Source organism: Girardinichthys multiradiatus, unplaced genomic scaffold (genome assembly GCF_021462225.1).
Source record: "Girardinichthys multiradiatus isolate DD_20200921_A unplaced genomic scaffold, DD_fGirMul_XY1 scaffold_33, whole genome shotgun sequence".
Taxonomy (NCBI): Eukaryota; Metazoa; Chordata; class Actinopteri; order Cyprinodontiformes; family Goodeidae; genus Girardinichthys; species Girardinichthys multiradiatus.
Genome location: NW_025917686.1, coordinates 29384 through 47982, shown reverse-complemented (window position 1 = coordinate 47982; position 18599 = coordinate 29384). Strand labels below are relative to the sequence as shown.

The window sequence follows — 18599 nt, the reverse complement described above, 5'->3', positions numbered from 1 at the left end:
CTGATCTGAACAGTTTTGTACTTTAGTCCCAGATAAACAGGCTGCCTCCTCAGGATCTGTGGGCTGTGAAGCTCAGGGTTAAGCAGCATTTCAGTTTATTTTGGTCTAATAAACTAGATTTAACATTAATCACTGGGAATGGTTTAGAGATCTCTTTGCTTCTCAGCTGGTTGGTTGGTCATGTCATTTGAGGTGCTGTGCTGTGGACCTGATGATCCTGGGTTCAAACCCTGCCACCTCCAGTCCTTCATAAACAAATTCAAACTCAGTGTTCCAACATTCAGCAAAAGAAAAACTAAAAGCCCAACAATTAGTGTCATGACAGATTATGTAGGTACACCTATGATGCTACGGCAAGGGGGAGCCAGGACGACAGGTTAGGGAGGGGATGTATCATCATCCCCACCATTTTAGAGGACTTTAACCTTCAGGGCAGCTGACCTAAAAGATTACGACTGGACATAGGGTGACCACATCCTGCCCCAGCTGAATCTATGTTCTAATGTGCTCTCTGTAAATAATAATGTGTGAAGGGTCTTGTGGTGTGGACTGTTCGCGACCGTAAGTCGCCAGTGGTGCAGCGTCTGGTTCAAATCTCCACCACAACTAGGCCTGGATCATCCTAAAAAGCTTAGACTGTTATATACTCTCTAATCCCTGAAAGATATAGAAAAAAACACATACATACATGCTGTTTGTGCTTAACCCATTACATTGTAAATCATCCTCTCTAAAACAACTTAACACAGCCATTATATCCAGATGTTTTTAGTATATGTTGTGAAAATGCAAGTGTGCGTTCCTTCCCTTCTTGCCCCATATGTCCTACTTCTATCACACCTAGTTTTACAACGCAAGTATTTTGCTGCTAGTTATTCCTCCTCTATTGGTCATTGAAATGTTTTCTCATTCTTGGTTGCTGCAATGTTGACACATTGGTTGGTCAGTCGGTCTAAAAGGTAGTAATGTTGTTAACAACACAATCAGTAAGAGTCTGGGCCATAGTTTAGTTCACTAAAGTATGTATGTATGTTAACTGTGTGTAATATATGCTAAACTATGTAGTGGTTGTTACATGCAGTTTAAATGTTCTTTCCTTTTATGTCCTGCTTCTCCAACATCTAGATGTGCTTTGAACAAAGGATCTTGTCAACTCCTAACAGTTCTCTCTACACTCTGAGCAAACCATTATGCAGGACTAGATCTTCTCTCCAGGTTGTAGCTCAGGCAGGACTTGAACCCAGGAACTCCACCACTGGCATCTTCTGGTCACAGACAGTTCCTCCACACCATCAGGTCTGCTCCTCTCTCATCTCTCTTCTCTTGGTGCTTTTCAACTTTTCACTTTCATCCCTGAACTCCTCAAAATACAGACTCTGAGGTTCTTCACAACAAATCAGATCTTAAATGGTTCCTGATGAGAAGTTGAACCCAGACTTTCATGAATCTCCACACTACGGTCCATCATGTTGAGCTATTGACTCACACCGGTTCAACTCTTTGAAATGTTGTTCAAAGTTCTCTCAAATTGTTCAGTTTTGGTTTTTAAAAACATGGATCTTCTCAGTCTTGATCCAATGACCTCCATGTTGCTGATCTCTGAGCAAACACCTTAAGCTATCCAACCAGACATTTTACTGTAATATTGTAAAGCCTTTCAGTCATGACCTTTGACCTATTGGCTCAATCTGATGGATGGAGCTGACAGCAGCTGGTTTATCAACTAATGTGAATTTTCTTTCAACTTTACTAACTAATGTCAAGTTCAATTCCATTGATAAAGTCATAGAAAAATGTCTAAAGCTGTTAAACTATCTCAACATCATTTATGGTAAAGATCTATTAATAGAAGCTCTTTGTACAGTTGAGGACTTGAACTAGGACACTAGATGTTCTCACTACTTTAGTCTATCACACTGAGCTGTTGGCTCATTCAGGTTTTCTGTCTTTTTCTGGACTTTTATCATTTTATTTCCACAGTTGGACTGAAGTTAATGTCACCACAGACTTTGATCCCATGCTGTCTGAGCTTTATTCCCTCCCTTCCTCCCCTTCTATTATGTTCTCACACATTGAAATCATGCTGGGGTTTGGTTATCTGCTGGCTTTCAGCACAGGTGTCATCCAGCTCAACAGTGTTTGGCTCCAGCTGGAAAACATGGTTGAACTTTCTGAAGGTAAATGTGAATTTGTATCCAGTAACAGGTCATTTCTATATCAGCCGGCCAAGGAATCATTTTATGTGTGTTTACTGTAACCTTCTGTTTTTATTTGCTTTTATTCATGCTGTCATTTTTTACAGCTCTCACTTTTAGAGCAGTGGGTGGAAATTTGTTGCTGTTGTTTTATTTGACTTGTTTTATTTTCAGTCTAAATATTTGATTAAAAACACATCATGAAAAATGAACATGACACACTGAGTTCTTTCCTTCAGCATTTCATCTTGTTTTAGTCGTGTTAAATGTGTTTGTCAGTGTTTGGTTTCTTTATCCTCCAATTCTTAATAAAATGAGTTATTGAGTCAGAAAGCTGGACGTTGCTTCTTAAAACTATTTGAAGGAAAACAAGGAAATAAAAACAGACATTTCTTTATTCAAAGATTTAACAAAGTAGTCAAATAACACTGAATGCAGTTATTTCATCTTTAAGTTTGAAGCAGAACCTGTGGAAGTATCTGTGCTCCCTCTAGTGGACAGATTAGTTGTAGCAGAAGGTAACTGAGTTGGGACGCTGCACAGATATGATCATTCTTGATCAGTGTCTCCATGAATCAGATGTTTTCTGTGTTTCATACCCTGTCTGTCCTTCCTCCAGTTTGCTGCGTTTAAACCCTGACACAGTTGGTTTTAGATGAAGCCCATGCAGTTCATACTAACCAACACCTTGATCTACCAGGTCACACATGATACATGAAACATGGTTCAAACTTTCTACTCTGAGATCATCATCTCCAACAGTTTATCAGCAATGTTCCTCTCAGATGACCAGATGAAGAACTAAAGCCAACATTTCTTTATCTCCATTCAGAGAGAAAACCTTTGATTGAGAACATCTGGTCAGTTTGACACAGTTACAGGTTTAAAGTTATTGGAATCAAAGTCAAGCTCAACAAGTGAGATAAATTCCCAGCAGTCAAAATGTCTCAGTCCAGAACATCTTGTTTGTTGGTGTCTGCAGCCTTCATACAGTGCAATAAAAATCCTTTATGCGTCTTTAATGTCTGACACTATTTGGGTCTTTAGTCAGAACCATTTCAACTTCAAACTGGTCTCATGTTGTAGAGACCATCCAACAGGTCGACACTCTTGTGTCTCAAACTTTTTATGGATCCATTTCCTTGTCAGCTTGTTGGTCCTCAGGAACCTTCAGAGAACCGACCCTACAGACTACAGGAGATCCTCTAACAGACGGAGCTATTTGATCACAGCTAAAACACTTTCCAACTATGACCAGTCTTCGTTTTCACTAATGCTCTTCATCATGGAAGAGTTTTGAAGCAATCTGAGCTAATCTGCCAGATGATGTCTTTTATCCTAGAAATATTTAGCTTCAAACATTTAACAAGCTCAAAGTGTGAAGTAGCAGGGATGCCACATGTAGTGCACATTATTTTACACAGTTTATCAGGAAAAACATGAATGCATGATGCATGTTTATATCAGCAGACTCTGCAGCCTGGAGAGGAAAATAAAGAGTTGGTTTAAAGTTTAGAGACAAAACCAAATAAAAGGACAGTTAAAGTTGAATTAGTTCAACATGATTCTATGGAAGTGAAATAAACAAAAGAAAAAGACTGATGAGAACAAATGAAGGAAAAAGAGTAGAAAGTCTTTCAAACAGCTACTCTTCCTGAAAGAATAAAAGTAGGGTGTATGTGTTTTCCTGTTAGGCCATACATTCCTCCTCCTCTAAGATGTTATAAATGCCAGAGATATGGACATATCGCAGCAGCATGTAAGGGGAAACAAAGATGTCCAAAGTGTGGAGGGGAGCATGGGTATGATGAATGTAAAAATGGAAAGGATACTTGTTGGAACTGTGGAGGGCAACACAGGGTGACTCATGGAGGATGTGAAGTAAGGAGAAAAGTAGTGGAAATTGAACAAGTCAAAGTCATTAATAATAGAAGTTATGCAGAAGCTGCAAAAAGAGTGAAGAAACCAAAAGATGTTCCAGGAAAGGTTCAGCTGAGTCCAACACCAGAGCAAAGGTAGATTAGATCAGACACAGTACTGACATTTGAAAAGATGATGCTGTTTATTGCTGATGTAATTAATTGTACAGATCAAGTTAAGCACAAGACAGATAAAATCAAAATAATCGTGAAAGGAGCAGAGAGGTTTTACAGTATTAAGGATATATCATGGGAGCACATAAATAAGAGATTAGAGGAAGAAGGGAGGGTAGGAGGACTGGAAGAAAGAACAAATTGATCGTCTTACAATGGAATGATAGAAGTCTAATTTCAAATGGGCAACAGTTTAAAGGAAGTTTATTAGGGATTTTAAAGAAGAATTAGATATTATATGCAATCAGGAAACTTGGCTGAAACCAAATCTTAATTTTGTTATCAAAGGATATGAAAGCATTAGAAGAGATAGAGACGGATCATCAGGAGGAGGATGTATAATATTCATTAAAAAGGGGATTCAATTTAGAGTTTGACCTAAAGGAAAAGAGTTAGAATTTATTATTTTAAGACTTTCTTTAGATCTAATGGAGGAATTTGGGAAGTATTTAGAGGATAAAGTGATTTGTGGGGATTTTAATGGACATAGCTCACTATGGAGTGATCATAATGATCAAAATGGGGTGTAGTTGAAGAAATAATGGATGTGAAATATTTGGTAGTTTTGAACGATGGGAGTGGGACAAAAATTAATTTGAGAGAAAATACAGTGTTGGAAATTGATTTAACATTAGTTTCAGATTCTCTAGCAGGTGTTAATGGAAAGTAATCAATAAAACAACTATAGGAAGTGATCACTTTCCTATTATGACTGAAGTAAAACTACATATAGAGAAATATTGTATAAATGGGATGAAAAAATGGTGCTTTAGATCTGCAGATTGGCAAACCTTTAGGAATAATAGTGAAATAAAACTACAAAAAGTGGATATAAATGGTAGTATTGATTAATGTAATCTTTCTATAATGCTATTATAGAAGCATTTAATATTGTATTTTTTAAAACAGTGTAAGTTGTAGGATTTAGTGTATGTAGGGGTATGTATAAGTATGTATAGATGTCATGTGGTCCACACTCCTTACCAGTTGGTGGCGGTAATGCCTCCTTCAGTTGTTTGCGAACCGCCAATATAAAAGAAGAAGAAGATAGAGGAGGCTTTCAAGGTAAACCAATCAGAGGCAGAGTTCAGTTTACACAGAAACGCCCCCAGCAGCCCTGCTCAGGTAAACTAGCAGATGTAAGCTGCAACAATGGCGGGTCTGGAGGGAAGATTGTGTTTTCTAAGTGGAAGTACAGACACTACTTTATTCTCCTTGAGGTGTGGAAAACAATAATACATTTAGTCATGATTTCCGGTTCCGCTGGCCCCGCCCCCTCTTCCCAAACACGTGGATCTCTTCCGGGTTCTTCATCCTTTGTTCTCTGTTCGTCAGCAGCCCAGAAGCGGGAGTGTTGATAAAGCTGTAAGAGAGCTGCAGCAGCAGCAGTTGATGAACTCTGGAAAGAAGTCCAGCAGCTTGAGGAACATCTGGTCAAAGAAACTGGAGGGAAGCAGGAGCTCAAACAGCGGCAGGACGCAGCAGAGGAAGAGACACCAGATGATGGATGATGTTTTCCAGCCCAGATTAGGTTTGGATGTTTCCTTCTTCATGCCAACACTATTTTAAAAAAATTGCAGTTAGTGCTTGGGGGCCTGATCGTCGGTCAGTTTATCTGCTGAATTACCAGATTTTAACTTTCATCTGCACCCACCTCAATCAACAAAACTAACTACACCATAACACCTCCACAATCAACTAGTTCTTCTTGTTTGGTTTGGGAAGAATATTGCCCCCTAGTGGCTGGTAGTGGCACCAAGATATGTTTGTGTTATTAATGTAATAAAGGGGATTTAATAAAACCTTTAGTTGTTTTTTATAATCAAAGCTTTATACTTCCTCCTGCCTTGAAATGATTTAGTAACAACAGGTCTGTTAAGGGAGTTAAACTTGTCTCGTTCATCCCAAGAGAGGAGCTGCGTTGTTACGGCCGGTGGCCGTGTGTATATTTTTTACTTTTTTTGGTTCAGTCACCAGGATTACATTAAGATCCAGGACGCGCCCCCATTAAATGTTGCAACCCAGCTCAGCCAGGGAAAGGGGAAGCGACATTAAGCCGGGTGTTGTTGGTTTTTGAATAAAAGCTATCTAAGCTTCCTTAGTTTCAGGTTTTTGACAAAAAGAAAATAAAAGAAGGATTTTAACTTCCTAAAGTGAAGCTTCTGAGCCTGCCTTCAGAAGCTCACAAAAGCCTTTAAAGGTACACAAGACAGGCCGCTGTAAGTTAAAGTTAGACACACATGAGAGTCCACACAGGAGACAAACCCTTTAGCTGTGATGAATGTGGAAAAATATTTGCCTGGAAGTCACAATTAAAAATACACATGAGAATCCACACAGAATAATTTGCTTGTGTGGAAAACTTTTTGCTTTAAAATCATATTCATACAAACACATGACAAATCCACACAGGAGAGAAAATCCCATTGGTTGAGATGCTTGTGGTAACATTTTTTCCTTCAAGTCATCTTTAAACAAACACACAAGGATCCGAACTGAAGAGAAACGTTTTGGATGTGATAAATGTGGTAAACACTTCAAAAAATTCAAATCTAAACAAACACACTAGAATTTACAGTAAAGAAAAGCCCCTACTGGTTATGATTGTGGAAAACATTTAAGCATAATTTAAGACCCTTTTACATCATACAACGTAGGGCTGGGTGATATGGCCTAGCAGTCCACCTCGGTGACAATAAATGATCGGTAGCATTTACCTAAACATCCATCCGTCCTCTACTGTTATAGTCCAGTTGTTATTTGCTGATTCAGTATGCCTTCAATTTTGAATAAATCCCCAACAGTGTCACCAGCAAAGCACCCCCACACCATCACACCTCCTCCTCCATGCTTCACGGTGGGAACCAGGCATGTAGAGTCCATCCGTTCACCTCTTCTGCGCCGCACAAAGACACGGTGGTTGGAACCAAAGATCTCAAACTTGGACTCATCAGACCAAAGCACAGATTTCCACTGGTCTAATGTCCATTCCTTGTGTTCTTTAACCCAAACAAGTCTCTTCTGCTTGTTGCCTGTCCTCAGCAGTGGTTTCCTAGTAGCTATTTTACCATGAAGGCCTGATTCACACAGTCTCCTCTTAACAGTTATTCTAGAGATGCGTCTGCTGCTAGAACTCTGTGTGGCATTGACCTGTTAATCTGAGCTGCTGTTCCAGGAATAAAATATGTTCCAGGAAAAGTTCAGCTGAGTCCAACACCAGAGCAAAGGCAGATTAGATCAGACACAGTACTGACAGTTGAAAAGATGATGCTGTTTATTGCTGATGTAATTAATTGTACAGATCAAGTTAAGCACAAGACAGATAAAATCAAAATAATCGTGAAAGGAGCAGAGAGGTTTTACAGTATTAAGGATATATCATGGGAGCACATAAATAAGAGATTAGGGGAAGAAGGGAGGGTAGGAGGACTGGAAGAAAGAACAAATTGATCGTCTTACAATGGAATGATAGAAGTCTAATTTCAAATGGGCAACAGTTTAAAGGATTTATTAGGGATTTTAAAGAAGAATTAGATATTATATGCAATCAGGAAACTTGGCTGAAACCAAATCTTGATTTTGTTATCAAAGGATATGAAAGCATTAGAAGAGATAGAGACGGATCATCAGGAGGAGGATGTATAATATTCATTAAAAAGGGGATTCAATTTAGAGTTTGACCTAAAGGAAAAGAGTTAGAATTTATTATTTTAAGACTTTCTTTAGATCTAATGGAGGAATTTGGGAAGTATTTAGAGGATAAAGTGATTTGTGGGGATTTTAATGGACATAGCTCACTATGGAGTGATCATAATGATCAAAATGGGGTGTAGTTGAAGAAATAATGGATGTGAAATATTTGGTAGTTTTGAACGATGGGAGTGGGACAAAAATTAATTTGAGAGAAAATACAGTGTTGGAAATTGATTTAACATTAGTTTCAGATTCTCTAGCAGGTGTTAATGGAAAGTAATCAATAAAACAACTATAGGAAGTGATCACTTTCCTATTATGACTGAAGTAAAACTACATATAGAGAAATATTGTATAAATGGGATGAAAAAATGGTGCTTTAGATCTGCAGATTGGCAAACCTTTAGGAATAATAGTGAAATAAAACTACAAAAAGTGGATATAAATGGTAGTATTGATTAATGTAATCTTTCTATAATGCTATTATAGAAGCATTTAATATTGTATTTTTTAAAACAGTGTAAGTTGTAGGATTTAGTGTATGTAGGGGTATGTATAAGTATGTATAGATGTCATGTGGTCCACACTCCTTACCAGTTGGTGGCGGTAATGCCTCCTTCAGTTGTTTGCGAACCGCCAATATAAAAGAAGAAGAAGATAGAGGAGGCTTTCAAGGTAAACCAATCAGAGGCAGAGTTCAGTTTACACAGAAACGCCCCCAGCAGCCCTGCTCAGGTAAACTAGCAGATGTAAGCTGCAACAATGGCGGGTCTGGAGGGAAGATTGTGTTTTCTAAGTGGAAGTACAGACACTACTTCATTCTCCTTGAGGTGTGGAAAACAATAATACATTTAATCATGATTTCCGGTTCCGCTGGCCCCGCCCCCTCTTCCCAAACACGTGGATCTCTTCCGGGTTCTTCATCCTTTGTTCTCTGTTCGTCAGCAGCCCAGAAGCGGGAGTGTTGATAAAGCTGTAAGAGAGCTGCAGCAGCAGCAGTTGATGAACTCTGGAAAGAAGTCCAGCAGCTTGAGGAACATCTGGTCAAAGAAACTGGAGGGAAGCAGGAGCTCAAACAGCGGCAGGACGCAGCAGAGGAAGAGACACCAGAGGATGTTTTCCAGCCCAAAGTTCTGCTGCACAGATTAGGTTTGGATGTTTCCTTCTTCATGCCAACACTATTTTAAAAAAATAGCAGTTAGTGCTTGGGGGCCTGATTGTCGGTCAGTTTATCTGCTGAATTACCAGATTTTAACTTTCATCTGCACCCACCTCAATCAACAAAACTAACTACACCATAACACCTCCACAATCAACTAGTTCTTCTTGTTTGGTTTGGGAAGAATATTGCCCCCTAGTGGCTGGTAGTGGCACCAAGATATGTTTGTGTTATTAATGTAATAAAGGGGATTTAATAAAACCTTTAGTTGTTTTTTATAATCAGAGCTTTATACTTCCTCCTGCCTTGAAATGATTTAGTAACAACAGGTCTGTTAAGGGAGTTAAACTTGTCTCGTTCATCCCAAGAGAGGAGCTGTGTTGTTACGGCCGGTGGCCGTGTGTATATTTTTTACTTTTTTTGGTTCAGTCACCAGGATTACATTAAGATCCAGGACGCGCCCCCATTAAATGTTGCAACCCAGCTCAGCCAGGGAAAGGGGAAGTGACATTAAGCCGGGTGTTGTTGGTTTTTGAATAAAAGCTATCTAAGCTTCCTTAGTTTCAGGTTTTTGACAAAAAGAAAATAAAAGGAGGATTTTAACTTCCTAAAGTGAAGCTTCTGAGCCTGCCTTCAGAAGCTCACAAAAGCCTTTAAAGGTACACAAGACAGGCCACTGTAAGTTAAAGTTAGACACACATGAGAGTCCACACAGGAGACAAACCTTTTGGCTGTGATGCATGTAGAAAAATATTTGCCTGGAAGTCACAATTAAAAATACACATGAGAATCCACACAGAATAATTTGCTTGTGTGTGGAAAACGTTTTGCTTTAAAATCATATTCATACAAACACATGACAAATCCACACAGGAGAGAAAATCCCATTGGTTGAGATGCTTGTGGTAACATTTTTTCCTTCAAGTCATCTTTAAACAAACACACAAGGATCCGAACTGAAGAGAAACGTTTTGGATGTGATAAATGTGGTAAACACTTCAAAAAATTCAAATCTAAACAAACACACTAGAATTTACAGTAAAGAAAAGCCCCTACTGGTTATGATTGTGGAAAAAATTTAAGCATAATTTAAGACCCTTTTACATCATACAACGTAGGGCTGGCTGATATGGCCTAGCAGTCCACCTCGGTGACAATAAATGATCGGTAACATTTACCTAAACATCCATCCGTCCTCTACTGTTATAGTCCAGTTGTTATTTGCTGGTTCAGTATGCCTTCAATTTTGAACAAATCCCCAACAATGTCACCAGCAAAGCACCCCCACACCATCACACCTCCTCCTCCATGCTTCACGGTGGGAACCAGGCATGTAGAGTCCATCTGTTCACCTCTTCTGCGCCGCACAAAGACACGGTGGTTGGAACCAAAGATCTCAAACTTGGACTCATCAGACCAAAGCACAGATTTCCACTGGTCTAATGTCCATTCCTTGTGTTCTTTAGCCCAAACAAGTCTCTTCTGCTTGTTGCCTGTCCTCAGCAGTGGTTTCCTAGTAGCTATTTTACCATGAAGGCCTGATTCACACAGTCTCCTCTTAACAGTTGTTCTAGAGATGCGTCTGCTGCTAGAACTCTGTGTGGCATTGACCTGTTAATCTGAGCTGCTGTTAACCTGCGATTTCTGAGGCTGGTGACTCGGATGAACTTATCATCCGCAGCAGAGGTGACTCTTGGTCTTCCTTTCCTGGGGTGGTCCTCATGTGAGCCAGTTTGTTTGTAGCGTTTAATGGTTTTTGCGATTGCACTTGGACACTTTCAAAGTTTTTCCTGTTGTTAGGACTGACTAACCTTCATTTCTTAAAGTATTGATGGCCACTCGTTTTTCTTTATTTAGCTGCTTTTTTTTCTGGCCATAATACAAATTCTAACAGTCTATTCAGTAGAACTATCAGCTGTGTACTGTATCCACCTCCTCCACAACACAACTGATGATTCCAAACCCATTTATAAGGCTTGAAATCCCACTTATTAAACCTGACAGGGCACACCTGTGAAGTGAAAACCATTTCAGGTGACTACCTCTTGAAGCTCATCAACAGAATGCCAAGAGTGTGCGGAGCAGTAATCAAAGCAAAAGGTGGCTACTTTGAAGAACCTAGACTATAAGACATATTTTCAGTTGTTATCTCCCATTCCACCACATCCCAAAGGTGCTCTATTGGATTGAGATCTGGTGACTGTGGAGGCCATTTGAGTACAGTGAACTCATTGTCATGTTCAAGAAACCAGTCTGAGATGATTCGTACTTCATGACATGGCGCGTTATCCTGCTGGAAGTAACCATCAGAAGATGGGTACACTGTGGTCATAAAGGGATGGACATGGTCAGCAACAATACTCAGGTAGGCTGTGGCGTTGAAACGATGCTCAATTGGTACTAAGGGGCCCCAAATGTGCCAAGAAAATATCACCCACACCACCAGCCTGAACCATTGATATAAGGCAGTATGTATCCAGGCGTTCAGGTTATTGAAGCCAAATTCTGACCCCACCATCCGAATGTTGCAGCAGAAATCGAGACTCGTCAGACCAGGCAACATTTTTCCAATCTTCTATTGTCCAATTTTGGTGAGCCTGTGCGAATGGTAGCCTCAGTTTCCTGTTCTTAGCTGCCAGGAGTGGCACCTGGTGTGGTCTTCTGCTGCTATAGCCTATTTGCCTCAAGGTTCGACGTGTTGTAGGTTCAAAGATGCTCTTCTGCATGCCTTGGTTGTAACGAGTGGTTATTTGAGTTACTGTTGCCTTTCTATTAGCTCAAACCAGTCTGGCCATTCTCCTCTGACCTCTGGCATCAACATGGCATTTGCTCCCACAGAACTGCCTCTCACTGGATATTTTCTCTTTTTCGGACCATTCTCTGTAAACCCTAGAGAAGGTAATCCTTAAAAATCCCAGTAGATCAGCAGTTTCTGAAATACTCAGACCAGCAATCTGGCACCAACAACCATGCCACGTTCAAAGTCACTTAAATCACATTTCTTCCCCATTCTGATGCTCGGTTTGAACTGCAGCAGATTGTCTTGACAATGTCTATATGCCTAAATACATTGAGTTGCTGCCATGTGATTGGCTGATTGGAAATTTGTGTTAACGAGCAGCTGGCCGGTGAGTGTATATCAGATTGTTCTAATCTTTATTATCTTTGTAACATTGTCAAGGTAAAGTTGTTCATAATGCATGTAATGTCTTTCAATGATGTCTGCAGATTTTAAAGAAGAGGCTCCTGAAGAACAGAGTCCTGATATGGACCAACAGGAGCTGGAGCTCCTCCACATAAAGGAGGAAAGTGAAAGAATCTGGGCCAGCCAGGATGGAGAGCAACTGAATGTGAAGGAGGAGACTGATGATACCAGGTTTCCAGTAACTGTTGTTCATATGACGAGTGAAGAGGATGAAGAGAAACCTCTGTTCTCTCAGCTTCATCAACACCAGACAGACGACAGAGATCTTCCAAGCAGCAGCTCAACTGACCAGATAAAAGCAGAAATTAAAGTAGAGGACTGTGGAACATCAGAAACCAGCATAAACCCAGATCTAAATACTCATGGAGGCTTTTCCAACTATTCACTGACTAAAGACAGTGAAGATGATGAAGAGGATGTGAAGCATCATGAATCTGAGCTTAAACACTTGTCAGACTCTGAAACTGAAGACAGTGAGGATGATGAAGAGGATGATGTGAAGTATCATAAATCTGAGCTTAAACACTTATCAGACTCTGAAACTGAAGACAGTGAGGAGGATTGGAAGGAGAGCAGGACTCCAGGGTCAGGCAGAAACACTGTCAACAAATCTTTGAGCTGCTCTGAGTGTGGGGGAAAATTTGCTAACAGACGCTCTCTTCAGAGTCACATGACATGTCATCCAAGATTAACGTCTTCAGATTGTTCCGGTAATGAGACTTGTTTCAGAGAAAAGAAAATTATAGATTCACTGACAAATGTCCAGAAAGGTAGTAAAACGTTTAATTGTGGTGAGTGTGGTCAAGGTTTTACCAGGAAATATAATTTAAAACAACACACAAAAGTCCATACTGGGGAGAAACCCTTTAGTTGTGATGCATGTGGAAAAAGATTTGCCTACAAGTCAAATTTAAACATACACATGAGAATTCACAAAGGAGACAAAGCCTTTGGTTGTGATGCATGTGGAAAAAGATTTGTGCAGAAGTCAACTTTAGATAAACACATGAGAATCCACACAGGAGATGAACCTTTTGTTTGTGATGCATGTGGTAAACGATTTGCAGTCAAATCAAAATTAAACACACACATGAGAATTCACACAGGAGATAAACCTTTTGGTTGTGATGCATGTGGAAAAAGATTTGTCTTCAAGTCACAATTAAACACACACATGAGAATCCACACAGGAGACAAAGCCTTTGGTTGTGATGCATGTGGAAAAAGCTTTGTGCAGAAGTCAACTTTAGATAAACACATGACAATCCACACAGGAGATAAACCTTTTGGTTGTGATGCATGTGGAAAACGATTTGCAGTCAAGTCACAACTAAACACGCACATGAGAATTCACACAGGAGACAAACCTTTTAGTTGTGATGCATGTGGAAAAAGATTTGCCTGGAAGTCATATTTAGACAAACACATGAAAATCCACACAGAAGACAAACCCTTCGCCTGTGATGCATGTGGAAAGAGATTTTCCTGGAAGTCATATTTAGATAGACACATGAAAATCCACACAGGAGATTAACATTTGCTTGTGATGCATGTGGAAAAAGTTGTGCTTCAAAATCATATTTATACAAACACATGACAAATCCACACAGGAGAGAAAAAACATTTGGTTCAGATGCTTGTGGCAACTTCTTTGCCTTCAAGTCATCTTTAAACATACACACAAGAATCCAAACTGGAGAGACACTTTTTTGATGAAATAAAAGATAAACCCTTTGCTGGTTATGATTGTTAAGCATAATTTAAGACCCTCTTTACACCATATTGCGTAGGTCCCAGGAAGCAATGTTTTTCCACGTCTGTTATCAGTTTAGCTAGCCAATAGTGGCAGATTCATGGAAGTCCCAGTTGCTTGTTCTGAAAAGCAGCAGCAGCTCGCTTATTTAGTTTGCCCGGGAGTGGATATACACCAGATAGATAGTGGTGAAAAAGTGTTTGCCACCTAAACCTAATAACTGGTTGGGCTAACCCTCAACAGCAACAACTGCAATAAAGCATTTGCTATAACATGCAATGAGTCTTTTACAGCCCTATGGAGGAATGTTGGTCCACTAATTTTTGCAGAATTGTTGTAATTCTGCCACAGTGGAGGGTTTTCGAGCATGAGCACGTTTTTTCTCAGTTAAGATTATAATACAGTTTTAAAGTCACACATTAACTGTGACTTTCTTATCTTTTTCAGAAGTCTTAACTGTCTTATCTTTTTCAGAAGTAGAAAACTACAAGTATAATCAAAGCAACATATATGATGATTTTCAATGTTTCTACAATTATTAAATGTAATGAAGAGTGGTAATGTTAATCAATTGTGATGTATTCATAAAAATGAAGTGATGTTTTTTTTTTTTAGCTATAACTGGTATGAGAGCAAGAAGCAGAGAAATGGTGTTAGAAAGCTTGAGGCTGAGCAGATAAGGAGGGCACCATGGCTTGGGAGCCAGAGGCGGCAGAGACATAACATTAGGACGTGAGGGGCAGAGCCAGCTCACGGGAACTGGGCATGGATGGAAGGTCAACGAGCAAGATCAAGTCATAACAAGCATGGGAGCGAGAAACGAGAAGCCAGGTTCATGCTGTTTTCATCAGTCTGAAGTTCGAAAAACAGGCAAAAGTCATCGGACCAGGATGGGAGCGGGAGTCATGAAGGTCAAAAAACAGGCAAAAGTCATAACACAGGGAGCCAGCTGGGGGATGTTTACGACTCTGTCTACGGAGGCCAGGAGACGGCACCGAAAAGTCACGGCGACCGTGTTACTCAATGATGGGATAGCCTGCCCGGCAACAGGGGATGAGCAGTGAGGCTATCTGCACTATAAAAACTCTGCCAAAGAAAGAAATGGGGTCGTTTCCTTGCAGAAGACAAGGATGGCGCCGCAGATGGTCGCCTCGGCGTGTTGGTGCGCATTGTTTTGTTTTGTTTTTTGCTTTAAAACGGTCTTCTGTGATGGTACCCGGAGCTCTCTCACCAGAGAAGAACTCATGAACATCAGGGCTACTACACCAGAGGAGTTATTTCCAACATTTCTGCCTACTGCTCTGGAATATTTGGACATTCTGGTCAAAGGTGCGCTCACCTTTGTTCACGCGGTGAAACGCCGGAAGAGAGGGAAACGGGCTGGGGTGCTGGTACGTCTTCGCCAGCGTGGACTACGAACACCGTTACCTGGAATATTTCTCTCTAACGTGCGCTCACTTCCCAACAAAATGGAGGAACTACAACTGTTGTTGGGGAAAAACAGGGACTTTTATTCATCGGCAGTTTTGTGCTTCACGGAGACGTGGCTGTGTGGATTAATACCGGACTCTGCGCTGCAGCTGGCAGGATTCCAGCTCTACAGAGCGGACAGAGACACGGAACTCTCCGGCAAAGCGAAAGGTGGAGGAATCTGTTTTTACCTCAACAGTGGTTGGTGCAACGACGTGACAGTGATTCAACAGCACTGTTCTCCAGACCTGGAATCCTTCATTATAAACTGTAAGCCTTTCTATTCCCCCCGTGAGTTCGCTTCGTTCATCCTGGTCGGTGTTTACATCCCCCCGCAAGCTAACGTGCAGGTCGCACAGCGCATGCTCGCCGACCAGATACTGAGTGTGGAGCGGACCAACCCGGACTCCTTAGTAATTGTCGCTGGTGACTTTAACAAAGGTAATCTGACCCACGAACTCCCCAAATACAGACAGTTTATAAAATGTCCGACCAGAGAGGACAACATTCTGGATCACTGTTACACCACCATCAGAGACGCTTATCACGCCGTCCCACGTGCTGCACTGGGCCAATCCGACCACATCATGGTCCACCTGATTCCTGCATACAGGCAGAAACTTAAGCTCTGCAAACCTGTTGTGAGGACGACAAGGAAGTGGAGCAGTGAGGCTGTGGAGAATCTCCAGGCGTGTTTAGGCTGTACAGACTGGGATGTGTTCAGGACTACTACCAACAGTCTGGACGAGTACACAGAGGCTGTGACTTCCTACATCAGCTTCTGTGAGGACAGCTGTGTACCATCATGCACCAGGGTGAGTTACAACAACGACAAACCCTGGTTCACAGCTAAACTCAGAAGGTTAAGACTGGATAAGGAAGAGGCCTTCAGGAGTGGGGACAAAGACATATACAGAGAGGCCAAGTACAAGTTTGGCAAGGCAGTGAAAGAGGCCAAACGACTGTACTCTGAGAAGCTCCAAAACCAGTTCTCAGCCAACGACTCTGCGTCTGTCTGGAAAGGGCTCAAGCAAATCACCAACTACAAGCCGAAAGCCCCCCACTCCATCAACGACCGACGCCTCGCCAACGACCTGAACGAGTTCTACTGCCGCTTTGAAAGACAAAGGGACAGTCCTGCAACCATCTCCCACGACGCCCCCCAACAGCTGCAGCCACAATCCACCACCCCCACCTCCCCAACCTCAAGAGGGGCCTTGGCACCTCCAACCCCCACCCTGAAGTTCCCCCCCACCAGCCCCCTACCCACGCCGAGGACGGCTCTTTCCATCCAGGAGAGGGACGTCAACAAACTCTTCAGGAGACAGAACCCCCGGAAAGCTGCTGGTCCGGATTCTGTCTCACCAGCCAGCCTGAAGCACTGCGCTGATCAGCTGTCTCCAGTCTTCACAGACATTTTTAACACCTCACTGGAGACATGTCATGTGCCAGCCTGCTTCAAGTCCTCCACCATCGTCCCTGTTCCCAAGAAGCCAAGGACCACAGGGCTTAATGACTTCAGACCCGTCGCCCTGACCTCTGTGGTGATGAAGTCCTTTGAGCGCCTTGTGCTCTCACACCTAAAAGACATCACCGACCCCCTCCTTGACCCCCTGCAGTTTGCCTACAGAGCCAACAGGTCTGTAGATGATGCAGTCAACCTAGCCCTTCACTTCATCCTCCGGCACCTGGACTCCACAGGAACCTATGCCAGGATCCTGTTTGTGGATTTCAGCTCTGCCTTCAACACCATCGTCCCAGTTCTGCTACAGGAGAAGCTCTCCCAGCTGAGTGTGCCCGACTCCACCTGCAGGTGGATCACTGACTTCCTGTCTGACAGGAAGCAGCGCGTGAGGCTGGGGAAGCACGTCTCTGACTCCCTGACCATCAGCACCGGTTCCCCCCAAGGCTGTGTTCTCTCTCCTCTGCTCTTCTCCCTGTACACCAACAGCTGCACCTCCAGTCACCAGTCTGTCAAGCTTCTGAAGTTTGCGGACGACACCACCCTGATCGGACTCATCTCTGATGGTGACGAGTCCGCATACAGATGGGAGGTGGACCATCTGTTGGACTGGTGCAGCCAGAACAGCCTTGAGCTCAACGCTCTAAAGACAGTGGAGATGGTTGTGAACTTCAGGCAGAACCCAGCCCCACCTGCCCCCATCACCCTCTGTGACTCCACAATTGACACTGTGGAATCTTTCCGCTTCCTGGGAACCATCATCTCCCAGGATCTCAAGTGGGAGCCAAACATCAGCTCCCTCATCAAGAAAGCCCAGCAGAGGATGTTCTTCCTGCGGCAGCTGAAGAAATTCAACCTGCCAAAGACTATGATGGTGCACTTCTACACAGCCATCATTGAGTCCATCCTCACCTCCTCCATCACCATCTGGTACGCCGCTGCTACAGCCAAGGATAAGGGCAGGCTGCAGCGTGTCATTCGGTCTGCTGAGAAGGTGATTGGCTGCAGTCTACTGTCGCTCCAGGAACTGTACACCTCCAGGACCCTGAAGCGGGCAGGGAAGATTCTGGCTGATCCCTCCCACCCCGGTCACAGACTCTTTGAGACTCTCCCCTCTGGCAGGAGGCTGCGGTCCATCCGGACCAAAACCTCACGCCACAAGAACAGTTTTTTCCCATCTGCCACCAGCCTGGTTAACAAAGCCCGGAAACCACACTGACACTCTCCCTTTCCCCCACACCCCCCCCTGTGTTTGCTGACAGAACACCTGTAACCTGTAACTCTATGCGTTACATTAACGCTCAGCTTGGACTCCTGCTTACTTGCACTGCTTTACTTGCACAATGATCACCTGCACTGTTGTATTGCTCTTGCATCTTATACTGCTCTATATTTACTCTCACTCACTTAAAACTGTGCACTTATATTTATATTATATTGTAGATATGTTTGTACTGTTTAATTTGTACTGTATTGCACCGACTACGCCAAAACAAATTCCTTGTATGTCCAAAAACGTACTTGGCAATAAAGCTTTTCTGATTCTGATTCTGATTCTGATTCAGAAGA

The 18599-nt window shown here is 42.2% G+C and overlaps 1 protein-coding gene across 1 annotated transcript; it reads left to right on the top strand.

Annotated features, from left to right (window-relative positions):
- The first annotated feature begins 5504 nt into the window (after positions 1-5504).
- LOC124865174 (gastrula zinc finger protein XlCGF57.1-like) lies at positions 5505-14079 on the top strand. Its single transcript, XM_047360139.1, has 2 exons — positions 5505-5819; positions 12369-14079. The coding sequence occupies exons 1-2, from the start codon at positions 5681-5683 to the stop codon at positions 13877-13879; spliced, it is 1650 nt and encodes a 549-aa protein (XP_047216095.1). The 5' UTR covers positions 5505-5680; the 3' UTR covers positions 13880-14079.
- Positions 14080-18599: the final 4520 nt, after the last annotated feature.